Source organism: Bos mutus, chromosome 27 (genome assembly GCF_027580195.1).
Source record: "Bos mutus isolate GX-2022 chromosome 27, NWIPB_WYAK_1.1, whole genome shotgun sequence".
NCBI lineage: Eukaryota > Metazoa > Chordata > Mammalia > Artiodactyla > Bovidae > Bos > Bos mutus.
Window position 1 is genome coordinate 10,751,879 of NC_091643.1, and position 13,810 is coordinate 10,765,688.

The 13,810-nt window shown below is 40.5% G+C and overlaps 1 protein-coding gene across 1 annotated transcript in view; it reads left to right on the plus strand.

The window, feature by feature from the left end:
* The first annotated feature begins 1,772 nt into the window (after positions 1-1,772).
* The window catches only part of LOC102264963 (A disintegrin and metallopeptidase domain 3), a 119,879-nt gene continuing 107,841 nt past the window's right edge, over positions 1,773-13,810 (plus strand). Inside the window, exons 1-3 of the mRNA XM_070364106.1 lie at positions 1,773-1,830; positions 2,312-2,394; positions 9,283-9,338. Coding sequence (XP_070220207.1) covers positions 1,773-1,830; positions 2,312-2,394; positions 9,283-9,338 — 197 coding nt within the window. The remainder of the gene's footprint in view (positions 1,831-2,311; positions 2,395-9,282; positions 9,339-13,810) is intronic.

Genomic DNA, 13,810 nt, shown 5'->3' on the forward strand with positions numbered 1-13,810 from the left:
GTTGAGTTCGGTTCAGTTCAGTCGCACAGTAGTGTCAGACTCTTTGTGACTCCATGGACTGCAGCATGCCAGGCCTCCCTGTCCATCAGCAACTCCCAGAGTTTATCCAAACTCATGTCCATTGAGTCGGTGATGCCATTGAACCATCTTATCCTCTATCTTCATCTTCTTCTCCCATCTTCAATCTTTCCCAGCATCAGGGTCTTTCCAAATGAGTCAGTTCTCCACATCAGGTGGCCAAAGAATCAGAGTTGCAGCCTCAGCATCAGTCCTTCCAATGAACATTCTGGACTGATCTCCTTTAGGATGCACTGGTTGGATCTTTTTGCAGTCCAAGGGACTCTCAAGAGTCTTCTCCAATACCACAGTTCAAAAGCATCAATTCTTTGGCACTCAGATTTCTTCACAGTCCATCTCTCACATCCATACATGACTACTGGAAAAACCATAGCCTTGACTAGATGGACCTTTGTTGGCAAAGTAATGTCTCTGCTTTTCAATAGGCTATCTAGGTTGGTCATAACTTTCCTTCCAAGAAGCAAGCATCTTTTAATTTCATGGCTGCAGTCACCATCTGCAGTGATTTTGGAGCCACAAAAAATAAAGTCTGACACTGTTTCCACTGTTTCCCCATCTATTTCCCATGAAGTGATAGGACCAGATGCCATGATCTTAGTTTTCTGAATGTTGAGCTTTAAGCCAACTTTTTCACTCTCCTCTTTCACTTTCATCAAGAGGCTTTTTAGTTCCTTTTCACTTTCTGCCATAAGGGTGGTGTCATCTGCATATCTGAGGTTATTGATATTTCTCCTGGCAATCTTGATTCCAGCTTGTGCTTCTTCCATGCAACTCTTTTTGAGAATATATTGAAACCCTTGCCAGTTTCACATTCCAGGAATGTTTTTCTTAAGGGCTTTGTAGCCATTTATTTGGAGAAGGCAATGGCATCCCACTCCAGTACTCTTGCCTGGAAAATCCCATGGACGGAGGATCCTGGTAGGCTGCAATCCATGGGGTCACTGAGGGTCGGACACGACTGAGTGACTTCACTTTCACTTTTCACTTTCATGCATTGGAGAAGGAAATGGCAACCCACTCCAGGGTTCTTGCCTGGAGAATCCCAGGGACAGGGGAGCCTGGTGGGCTGCCGTCTATGGGGTCGCACAGAGTCGGACACAACTGAAGTGACTTAGCAGCAGCAGCAGCAGCAGCAGCAGCCATCTATTTCAATCATAGGCTTCAAAGTTGGTTCAGTGGTAAAGAATCCGACTGCCAATGCAGGAGACCTGGGCTCCATCCCTGGGTCCCATAAGATGCTCTGAACAAGGAAATCGCAATCCACTCCAGTATTTTTGCCAGGGAAATCGATGGACACTGGAGCTTAGCAGGCTATACGCCATGAAGTCCGAAAAGAGTTCGAGGGAACTCAGAGACAAAATAAAATCCTGCCTCAGACCACACTTCGCCTTTTAGCCTCAACCGGCCAAAACCTGTTCCATTCCCCCCCACCCCGCCCCCCGCCCCAAACCTCCCCTCGCAGCTCTAGCCCCGCTTCTCCTCTCTACCCTCCAGCCCTGCCCTTCTCCAACCCCACCCTCCAGCCCCGCCCCTTCTCTGTGCCCTCTAGCCTCTCCCCTCAGCCCCAGTCACGCCCCTCAGCCCCAGCCCAGCCCCGCCCCTCCGAGACCCCCGTGCCCAATCCCCTCCACGCTTGGCGAACCTCGCGAGCCAGGTCCAGTCAACCGCCTTCCCTGAGGCAGGCCGGCCACGCAATGTTATCTCTCCTGCTACTCCTCACAGGGCTGGGCCAGCTGGCCTCCGCGGGCCATCGTAAGTGAGGACCCTACCGGATAGGACGGGGCCCCATAATCACAGTGTCCCTTGGCGCGGGGGTGGAGGCCGTTGCCCTCCTGGCCGCAGAAGCCCAGGTCAGGCTGGGGGAGCCCGGGTTTGATTGGAGTCCTGCCCATTTTCAGGGTTCTGCCAGGCCCGCTGGTCGGAGGACTCAGAGCAGGAATGGGATAGTTGTCCCTCACGCCCAGACGGGGATACAGGTCTTCTAGGTAGACGGGGTGGGGGTGGAGGTAGGGAGAGGATCCTGGATGGGGTCCAGGGGACCCCTTCTTAAAACCCTACACAGCATGATATTTTGGGGTGTGTGTGTGTGTGTGTGTGTGTGTGTGTGTGTGTGTGAGTCCGCGCGCACGCACTGGGGCTTGGAAGATCCACAAGTGATGTGATAGGAGAGGACAAGTAAGAAAGGATGCGGTCATGCCCTGGGGAATGCTCACTCTTGTTTTCCTTACTGCAGACTCTGAAACAGCACGTCTACAAATTACAGTGCCACGGAAGATTGAGACAAACACCAAAGATGGCAGTATTTCAGAAACGCATGTAATTAACAAATCACTTTAAAATAAAAGAGTGTTTTATTTTTACTGGAATGCAAGACCCCAATCGATGCATGCCTTCATGACATTTTGTGTTCTACCAAGATTGTGTTCAAGAGACCTTTTGTCTGAGGAGAACAAGTGCTTTCTTTTCATTTCTCAAGTAAATATAAACCTTATGAAACAATTTTAAAATACAGATACAAAGAAAAGAGATGCCTTGAATTCGTATCACACAAAAAGGAGTCTATGGTCTACTAAATTTTCTTTTTAAATATATCTTGTATGTAAATGAAGCCATACAAATATTTAACTTGTAGCATGATTTTAAGATAACAGTATATACATAATATCTTCATGCCTGTATTTAACATATATGTGCATATGGATATGTTTGCAAAAATGAATGTTATTTTTGGTCTGACTAACATGGTAAAGTGTGTCCCTTATGTACGTTATAAAATGAAACCTAGGCAGTGCAGAGACTTGTTAAGAAAGGGAATGGCTATCTCACTTTCTAAAGGCAGTAAATTTGAAGGAAGTTTTAGAGACATGCATACACACGCTCACATAAATTTTTAATGAGCGTGTATGAGAGTTGTAGTTGGATTTTTCTTTTATGGGTAGACTTAGGAGTTAATTTTATGATTATTAGTAACAGCCCAGTTATTATTTTTCTTAACTGTAGGGTATCTTATATGTAACATCATAAAATGTTTCAAATTATAGATGGCTAAATAGTTTCATTTCTTTTTTTTCCATGGGGATGGTCTTGATCCCTGCTCCTGTACAATGTCACAAACCTCTGTCCATAGTTCATTAGGCACTCTGTCTATCAAACCTAGTCCCTTAAATCTATTTTTCACTTCCACTGTGTAATCATAAGGCATTTGATTTAGGTCATACCTGAATGGTCTAGTGGTTTCCCCCACTTTCTTCAATTTAGGTCTGAATATGTAAATAAGGAGTTCATGATCTGAGCCATAGTCAGCTCACAGTCTTGTTTTTGCTGACTGTATAGAGCTTCTGCGTCTTTGACTGCAAAGAATATAATCAGTCTGATGTCAGTGTTGGCCATCTGGTGATGTCCATGTGTAGAGTCTTCTCGTGTTGTTGGAAGAGGGTGTTTGCTATGACCAGTGTGTTCCCTTGGCAAAACTCTATTAGCCTTTGCCCTGCTTCATTCTCTACTCCAAGGCCAAATTTGCCTGTTACTCCAGGTCTTTCTTGACTTCCTACTTTTGCATTCCAGTCCCCTATAATGAAAAGGACATCTTTTTGGGGTGTTAGTTTTAAAAGGTCTTGTATGTCTTCATAGAACCATTCAACTTCAGCTTCTTCAGAGTTACTGGTCGGGGCATAGACTTAGATTTTGCTGATATTGTTTGTCATGGAAACGAACAGAGATCATTGTGTCGTTTTTGAGAGTGTATGCAAGTACTGCATTTCAGACTCTTTTGTTGACTATGATGGCTACTCCATTTCTTCTAAGGGATTCCTGCCAACATTAGTAGATATAATGGTCTTCTGAGTTAAATACACCCATTCCAGTCCATTTTAGTTTGCTGATTCCTAGAATTTCAACATTCACTCTTGGATCTCCTGTTTGACCACTTCCAATTTGCCTTGATTCATGGACCTAACATTCCAGGTTCTAATGCAATGTTGCTCTTTACAGCATCGGACCTTCCTTCCATCACCAGTCACATCCACAACTGGGTGTTGTTTTTGGTATGGCTCCATCACTTCATTCTTTCTGAAAAAGAAATGCAGAAGGGCAAAATGGTTGTCTGAGGAGGCCTTACAAATAGCTGTGAAAGAAGAAAAGTGAAAAGCGGAGGAGAAAAGGAAAGATATAAGCACCTTAATACAGAGTTCCAAAGAATAGCAAGGAGGGATAAGAAAGTCATCCTCAGTGATCAATGCAAAGAAATAGAGGAAAAGAACAGAATGGGTAAGACTAGAGATCTCTTCAAGAAAATTAGAGATACCAAGGGAACATTTCAGGCAAAGATGGGCTCAATAGAGGACAGAAATAGTATGGACCTAGCAGAAGTAGAAGATATTAAGAGCTGGCAAGAATAGACAGAACTATGCAAAAAAGATCTTCATGACCCAGATAATCACGATGGTGTGATCACTCACCTAGAACCAGACATCCTGGAATGTGAAGCCAAGTGGGCCTTAGGAGGCATCACTATGATCAAAGCTAGTGGAGGTGATGGAATTCCAGTTGAGCTATTTCAAATCTTGAAATGCTGTCAAAGTGCTGAACTCAATATGCTAGCAAACTTGGAAAACTCGGCAATGGCCACAGCACTGGAAAAGGTCAGTTTTCATTCCAATCAAAGAAAGGCAATGTCAAAGAATGTTCAAACTACCTCACAATTGCACTCATCTCACATGCTAGTAGATTAATGCTCAAAATTCTCCAAGCCAGGCTTCAGCAATACATGAACCGTGAACTTCCAGATTTTTAAGCCGGTTTTAGAAAAGGCAGAGGAACCAAAGATCAAATTGCCAACATCCATTGGATCATCAAAAAAGGAAGAGCATTCAAGAAAAACATCTATTTCTGCTTTATTGACTATGCCAAAGCCTTTGACTATGTGGATCACAATAAACTAGAAAATTCTGAAAGAGATGGGAATACCAGACCACCTGACCTGCCTCTTGAGAAACCTGTATGCAGATCAAGAAGCAACAGTTAGAACTGGACATGTAACAATGCACTGGTTCCAAATAGGAAAAGGAGTACGTTAAGGCTGTATATTGTCACCCTGCTTATTTAACTTACATGCAGAGTACATCATGAGAAACACTGCACTGGATGAAGCACAAGCTGGAATCAAGATTGCCAGGAGAAACATCAATCACCTCAGATATGCAGATGACACCACCTTTATGGCAGAAAGTGAAGAAGAACTAAAAAGCCTCTTGATGACTGTGACTTCTAGTGAAAAAGTTGGCTTAAAGCTCAACATTCAGAAAACTAAGACCATGGCATCTGGTCCCATCACTTCATGGGAAATAGATGGGGAAACAGTGGAAACAGTGGCTGGCTTTGTTTTTTAGGGCTCCAAAATCACTGCAGATGGTTATTGCAGCCATGAAATTAAAAGACACTCCTTGGAAGGAAAGTTATGACCAACATAGACAGCATATTAAAAAGCAGAGACATTACTTTGTCAATAAAGGTCCATCTAGTCAAGGCTATGGTTTTTCCAGTGGTCATGTATGGATGTGAGAGTTGGACTGAGAAGAAAGCTGAATGCTGAAGAATTGATGCTTTTGAACTGTGGTGTTGGAGAAGACTCTTGAGAGTCCCTTGGACTGCAAAAAGATCCAACCAGTCCATCCTAAAGGAGATCAGTCCTGGCTGTTCATTGGAAGGACTAATGTGAAGCTGAAACTCCAGTACTTTGGCCACCTAATGCGAAGAGCTGACTCATTTGAAAAGACCCTGATGCTGGGGAAGATGAGGGCAGGAGGAGATGGCAACGACAGAGGTTGAGATGGTTGGATGGCCTCACCGACTCAATGGATGGGTTTCAGTGAACTCCAGAGGCCTGGTGTGCTGTTCATGGGGTCTCAAAGAGTCGGACACAGCTGAGTGACTGAAGGTTTATTTGAAGGTTTATGAATAGTTTCATAAACCTTCCTGAATAGTCATCTCAATAGAATCAAGGGTCAAACCACTGTAAAAAGTTGTTGATAAATAATGCAAAATGTCTACCAGAATAGTTGCATTATGTTTTACTCTTCTTCACAAAAATAGTGATGCCTATTGACCTGAGGCCTCTCCAGGTCTCCTCTTCAATCTTCTTATCTTTGCTCTAGTGAACACCCTCAATGAATGCTTCACGTCTAACGGGTGTTTTTCATCTAAGCCTTAACAAGAGATTGCGCATCTGTATATCAACTGTTTGAATCATTTTGATTAGTTGTCAGTCTGTTTCTGGTTTTGACTTCTCTTTTAATAAGAACTAACAGCTTTGGATAGGACACTTTGTTTTCCAGAAGGCAAAAGTGTTGATGTAAAAACATAGGAATGGGGTAGGAATCCGATTACAACCCCAGTAGCAAGATCTGAGAAGAATGTACTCGAATTTTTGTTAAATGAAAAACTGTGTTAGACATTGGAGTAGGTTTTATCGACTGAGTGGTTTACTTCTGACTGGCTCACTTTGTGGCACCAAGAAACACCAGAGATTATATATTTATAAAAGCTATAACATCCCCTCGGGAGACACTGAAATGTTCAGGAGAGTATAATGTACACGGGGAAAATGCTTCCAAAAGAAAGCATGAAGTTTCATGATCAGATCAGATCAGTCACTCAGTCGTGTCCGACTCTTTGCGACCCCATGAATCACAGCACGCCAGGCCTCCCTGTCCATCACCAACTCCCGGAGTTCACTCAGACTCATGTCCATCGAGTCAGTGATGCCATCCAGCGATCTCATCCTCTGTCGTCCCCTTCTCCTCTTGCCCCCAATCCCTCCCAGCATCAGAGTCTTTTCCAATGAGTCAACTCTTTGCATGAGGTGGCCAAAGTACTGGAGTTTCAGCTTTAGCATCATTTCTTCCAAAGAAATCCCAGGGCTGATCTCCTTTAGAATGGACTGGTTGGATCTCTTTGCAGTCCAAGGTTCCATGATAATAGCAGGAAAAAAAGAGCATTTGGTACACACACACATGCAAACACACACACATATACACACCCAATATTATGAGATATGCATCCCTTGCTTTAAAATATTCATTTCTCAAGGAACATATAATGCTTCTAAATTTCTATGAATTTAATACAATGTCATCAGCATATATAACATGAAAACTGATGGCACAGCAGAGAGAAATTTTCAAATGCATTTCCATAGAAAGATCTTTAAATTTTTTCTCACATGTTGATTGGCCAGTGTTAAAATTCTTCATGTGGGGAAGGAACATTTGAACAAGAAAAAATAAGCATTTTATTGAAGAATAAAGTGACCCCAATGAAGTTTTCCCCTTTCTGCTCTTTGTTTAGACACACTGGACTCTATGGATATCACATATGAGGGTTTTATATAAAGATAAAAGCTATGTTGCAGCAAGAAAAAGAGAATTCAGTAAGTATCAGGAATCCAGGAAGCTTCCCCAGTGAGCTAGCTCCATGTCAGCCTGTGCTCTGGGAATACGTTGAGACTCTGGCTTTAAAATCACAAGATTTATGGGAGGAATCTTGGCTTTGGGAGAACTCCTTACAAAGCTTTCAGTGACCTCTTAAGTAACCAAGCCAGCCTTTTTGAACTAGTTAGGGAAACACAACAGAAGCTAACCTTGGCCGGAGGAGGGGGTTGTACTATAAACTGCAGCAATTTTAAGTCTCAATGCCCTTGTTTTAGCCAAGAGTCAGAAACATCCAAATTTGTCACTATTTCCAGAAACAGAACTTAAAAAAATTTTTTTAATATGTTTATTTATTTTAATTGGAGGCTAATCTCTTTACAATATTGTGTCAGTTTTGCCATACATCGACATGAATCTGCCACGGGTGTACACGTGTTCCCCATCCTGAGCACACCCCCACCTCTCTCCCCAAGAACTTTTCTAACCAAGCTGCATGTATGCTCTGTCTCCATTGTAAATAATGGTTCTGAAGAACAATACTTATACTTTTCAAGAATATATGATGTCATTTAATGAAATATCACAGCAAGGAAAATACATAAATAAATGAAAAACCTATAGGGATAGTACAGCACTCATTATCTGGGAACAGTACAGTTAGGTTAAAACTTAACAAAAAAACTCAGAAGTGTATTTGAAAATTTAAAAATATATTTGTACATGGTTCATGGGTTGATGGAGAGATCATAAACTGTAATCAATATTAAATAATAAACAATGAATGAGAATGAAAAATTGCAAAGAAAAACTTAAGTCATGCTCTGAAGTTCATATAATACCATAATATATACTCCTATCCACAAATAAATAGGTGACAATAAATGGTTGGAAATTTAAAAATAGAAAAATAACTATAACCTTAAAATTCTTAAAACTTTCTCCTTAAATAAAGAGGTAGAATTAATGAAAAAATACATAAACTGAAGTAGCTCAGATTCCCAATGTCAAAAGTTGATTTCTGATAAGGTAAAACAGAACATTTGGTGAGATAGACTAAGGAAAATGAGAAGGAAGAGATGCACTGTTAGAAGTGAGACTCACACAAATGTGAACTGGCCAATAGAATATGAATTCCAGATATCATCCTTTAGTAGAAGAACTGCCTTTTAGCTTTCTGAATGGTGCCTTTAGGTGAACATCAGATTTTAGTTGAATTTTATTTTATCTTAGAAAAGAACTTGCTTTGTATTCTTTAATTTTCCTTTTATTTTCTCTGGAAACTGCAAAGTAAGGAAAGATCAGAAAACTCAAATTTCTTCAAATTTTACTCAACATTTCTAAATGCAACCATTTTAAGTAAAAATTTGTTTGAGACTTTAATGCTCTTACTTTTGCAGTAGATTTATAATCCTAGATTTTATGTAACTTGGATTATGATTAATTCTGTCATATGTTCCAAGATTGAAGAAAACTGTCATGGTATATCTCTGTAGAAGTGAAGACATATAGTTTGTTTTTGTTGTTTTTAGTCTCTTAGACATTTTTGACTGTTTTGAGACTCCATGGACTGTAGCCTGCCAGGTTCCTCTGTCCATGTGATTGCACAGACAAGAATACTGGAGTTGGTTGTCATTTCCTTCTCCAGTATATATAATTTTGATACATAATATCATCCCTGTTTATATTAAAGAGTACATATTTTTTAAAATTAGGACTTTTGACTTTCAGAGATTTGAAATATCTAATAATTACTTTTTCTCTGAATCCTTTGCTATAGGTCGCCTATTCCATCCAAATTGACAAGAAAACATACACTCTCCCACTTGAAAAACAGTAAGTGGACATTCTTTCTTTCATAGAGTTGTTTTTAGTTTCTTAAGTTTGGAATGGCTTCCTATAACTGAGTCTACATTAAAGCCTAAACATTCAAAGGCATGAGTATTTTATTTAACATGTTAAGTCTTCTTGTTAATTCATGTCAGATTAGACTTTTGAGTCATTATCATTAGATCTTAAGTCTAATATTCAGATTCAACTATAATGATATAAATATTAGAGCATATGAAATACATGAACATCATTTTATGGAACTCGTTACATTTAATTACATTACAATTGTAAATGAACTAATGTTATCTGCCCATAATTCAGTTTCTTTGTTTCATGTCATTTAACATAATTATGTGACTTTATGCATTTTGTTTGATGTTACACTCTCAGTTTGTCTCATTTTGCTATAGTGTATACTTTTAATGTCTTCAGATTTCTGCTTTCATTCTGTGAGGAAGCCAACATCGATTACCTATGTGTATCACTCCATGATTTTCTAATCTAAATTTCATCTTTATCTGAAATAAAACATACAGAAACCTACCCGAAAAAGGATTTCTTTGCTCAAATGCAAATTGTCTTCTGCAAGTGTCTTATTCAATAACAGCATATATTTTCTTTCTCTGTATGTATGTTTTCTCTCATTTTTAGTAGTGAGAATGCATGGCATATAGTATTGATGGGTAATGAGGTTATTTCCAGGGATTGTCACTATAGACTCTGACAAGAAGCATCCTCATCCATGTATTTTTATATCATACAGATTTTGTTACATAACAGACTTGATATAAATTAATGGACTTCTGGATCAAGAAGGATGAATGCTAAAAATAGTCATAATAATAATAATAATAATGACAAGAACAACAGTAACTGACATTTACTGAGCAAGTACCATTTTCCAAGTGCATTTCTAGCAATTTTCATGTTGCTGAGTCATGTTTGAGTCTTTGGTACCTCGTGGACTGCAGCATGCCAGGCTCTCCTGTCCTCCATTTATCTAACCATCTCATATTCCATCACGCTCATCTCCTTTTGCCTTCAATCTTTCCCTGCATCAGTGTCTTTCCAATGAGCAGATTCTTCACATCAGCTGGCCAAAGTATTGGAGCTTCAGCTTCAGCATCAGTCCTTCCACTGACTATTCATGTTTGATTGCCTTTAGGATAAACTGGCTTGATCTCTTTGCAGTCCACAGGACTCTCAAGTGTCTTCTCCAGAACCACAATTCAAAGGCATCAGTTCCTCAGCCTTCTTATGGGCCTATTTTCAAATCTGTACGTGACTACTGGAAAAACCATGACTTTGACTATACGGACCTTTGTTGGTGAAATGGTATCTCTGCTTTCTAGTACACTGTCTATGTTTGTTGTAGCTTTACTTCGAAGAAGCAAGTGTCTTTTAATGTCACGTCTGCAGTTACTGTCTTCAGTGATTATGGAGACCAAGAAAATAAAATCTGTCACTGCTTTTGCTTTTTCCACATCTATTTGCTATGAAGTGAGGGGACCAGAAGCTATGATCTTAGTTTTTTGACTGTTGAATTTTAAGCCAGCTTTTTCACTCTCCTCTTTCACCCTCATCAGGAGGTTCTTTAGTTCCTCTTCACTTTCTGCCATTAGAATGGCATCATCTGCACATCTCAGGTTGTGGATATTTCTCCAGCAATCTTCATTCCAGCTTGTGCTTCATCCAGCCCATCATTCCACATGATGTACTCTGCTTGTAAGTTTAATATGCAGGGTGACAATATACAGTCTCTTACTCCTTTCCCTATTTGCGCCAGGCAGTTGTTCCATGTCTGATTCCTACTGTTGCTTCTTGACCCACATATATGTTTCCCAGAAAAGAGGTAAGGTGTTCTAGTACAAGCATTTCTTTGAGAATTTTCCACAATTTATTGTGATCCATAGTCAAAGGCTCTAGCATAGTCAATGAAGGAGAAGTCGATGTTTTTCTGTTTCTCCCTTGCTTTCTTCATGATCCAACGAATGTTGGAAATTTGATCTGTCTTCTCTACTTCTTTTAAACCCAGCTTGTACATCTGGAATTACATGGTTCATGTACTTCTGAAGTCTAACTTGAAGGATTTTGAGCATAACCTTGCTGGCATGTAAAATTAGCACAATAGTAAGGTCGTTTGAGCATTCTTTGGCACTGCCCTTTTTTGAGGTTGGAATAAAAACTGACATTTTCCACTCCTGTGGCCACTGCTGGGTTTTCCAAATTTGCTGATTTACTGAGTGCAGCACTCTAACAGCATCATCTTTTAGAATTTTGAATAATTCAGCTGGAATTCTTTTACCTCCATTAACTTTGTTCATAACAGTGCTTCCTAAGGCCTACTTGATTTCACATTTCAGCATGTCTGGCCCTAGGTGAGTGACCACACCATGGTGGTTTTTTAGGTCATTAAAACCTTTCTGGTATAGTTCCTTTGCATACTCTTGCCATCTCTTCTTAATATTTTTTGCTTCAGTTAGATCTTCAGTGTTTCCGTCCTTTATCAGGCCCATCTTTACTTGAAATATTCCCTTATCTCCAGTTTTCTTGAAGAGATCTTTAGTCTTTCCCTTTCTATTATTTTTCTCTGTTTTTTTTTTTGTTTGTTTGTTTTGTTTTGTTTTGTTCATTGCTCAAGAAGTCTTTCTCATCTCTCTTTGCTATTCTCTGAAACTCTGCATTCAGTTGAGTATTTCTTTCCCTTTCTCCCTAGCCTTTCACTTCTCTTCTTTCCCCAGCTATTTTTAGCACATCCTCAGACAACCACTTTGCCTTCTTGCATTTCTTCTTCTTTGGGATGGTTTTGGCATTGCCTCCTGTACAGTGTTACAAACTTCCGTCCATAGTTCTTCAGGCATTCTTCTACCAGGTCTAATCCCTTGAATTATTTGTCACCTCTACTGTATAATCATAAGGGATTTGATTTAGATCTTACCTGAATGGCCTAGTGGCTTTCCTTGCTGTCTTCAACTTTAGCCTGAATTTTGCAATAAGGAGCCACAGTCAGCTCCAGGCTTTGTTTTTACTGATTGTATACAGCTTCTCCATCTTTGGCAACAAAAAAATCAATCTGATTTCAGTATTGACCATCTGTTGATGACCATGTGTAGACTGGTCCACTGGATTGTTTGGAAAGAGTGTTTGCTATGACCAGTGTCTTCTCTTGACAAGACTCTGTTAGCCTTTGCCTGCTTTCATTTTGTACTTCGAGGCCAAACTTGTCTCTTATTCCAGGTTTCTCTTGACTTCCTTCTTTTGCCTTCTAATCCCCTATGATGAAAAGGGCATCTTTTTTTGATCTTAGTTCTAGAAGGTATCCTAGGTCTTCATAGAACTAGTCAACTTCACTGTCTTTAACATCAGCCATTGGGGCATAGACTTGGGTTACTGTGATGTTGAATGGTTTGCCTTAGAAACGAACTGAGATCATTCTGTCATTTTTGAGATTGACCCAATTACTGCATTTTGAACTCCTTTGTTGACTATGAGGGCTACTCCGTTTCTTCTAAGGGATTCTTGCCCAAAAGAGTGGATATAATTGTCATCTGAATTAAATACACCCTTTCCCATCCATTTTAGTTCACTGATTCCTAAGATGTTGATGTTCAATCTTACCATCTCTTGCTTGACCATTTCCAGTTTACCTTGATTCATGGACCTAACATCCCAGGTTCCTATCCAATATTGTTCTTTACAGTATTGGACTTTCATCACCAGACACATCCACAGATTAGCTTTATTCCTGCTTTGGCCAAACTGCTTCTTTCTTACTGTGCAAAAGTGCAGTCGCTCAGTTGTGACCGACTCTTTGCGACCCCAATGACTGTAGCCTACCAGCCTCCTCCGTCCATGGGATTTTCCAGGCAAGAGTACTGGAGCGGGTTGCCATTTCCTTCTCCAGGGGATCTTCCCAACCCAGGGATTGAACTTGAGTCTCCCGCATTTCAGGCAGATGCTTTAATGTCTGAGCCACATTATTAATTGCCCTTCACTCTTCCTGAGTAGCATATTGTATACCTTCAACCTGAGGGGCTCATCTTCCAGTGTCATATCTTTTTGCTTTTTTCATATGGTCTGTGGGGTTTTCCAGGTAAGAATACTGGAGTAGATTGCCGTTTCCTTCTCCAGTGTACTACATTTTTCCAGAACTCTTCACTGTGACCCATCCATCTCGGATGCATGGCTTATAGCTTCATGTAGTGACACAAGCCATCTCTGCCAAAGCAAGGCTATAATCCATGAAGGGGATTTTACCTTGGGGGTCTGGCAAATTACCAGCCCAGTTTGAGACTATGTCACTTATTTTGATGGGGCCTTCCCAGGTGGCTCAGTGGTAAAGAATCCTCCTGCCAAAGCAGGAAATGCAAGAGACTCACGTTCAGTTCCTGAGTGGGGAAGATACCCTGGAGGAAGCAATGGCAACCCACTCCAGTATTCTTGCCTGGAAAATAGCATGGACAGAGGAGCCTGGT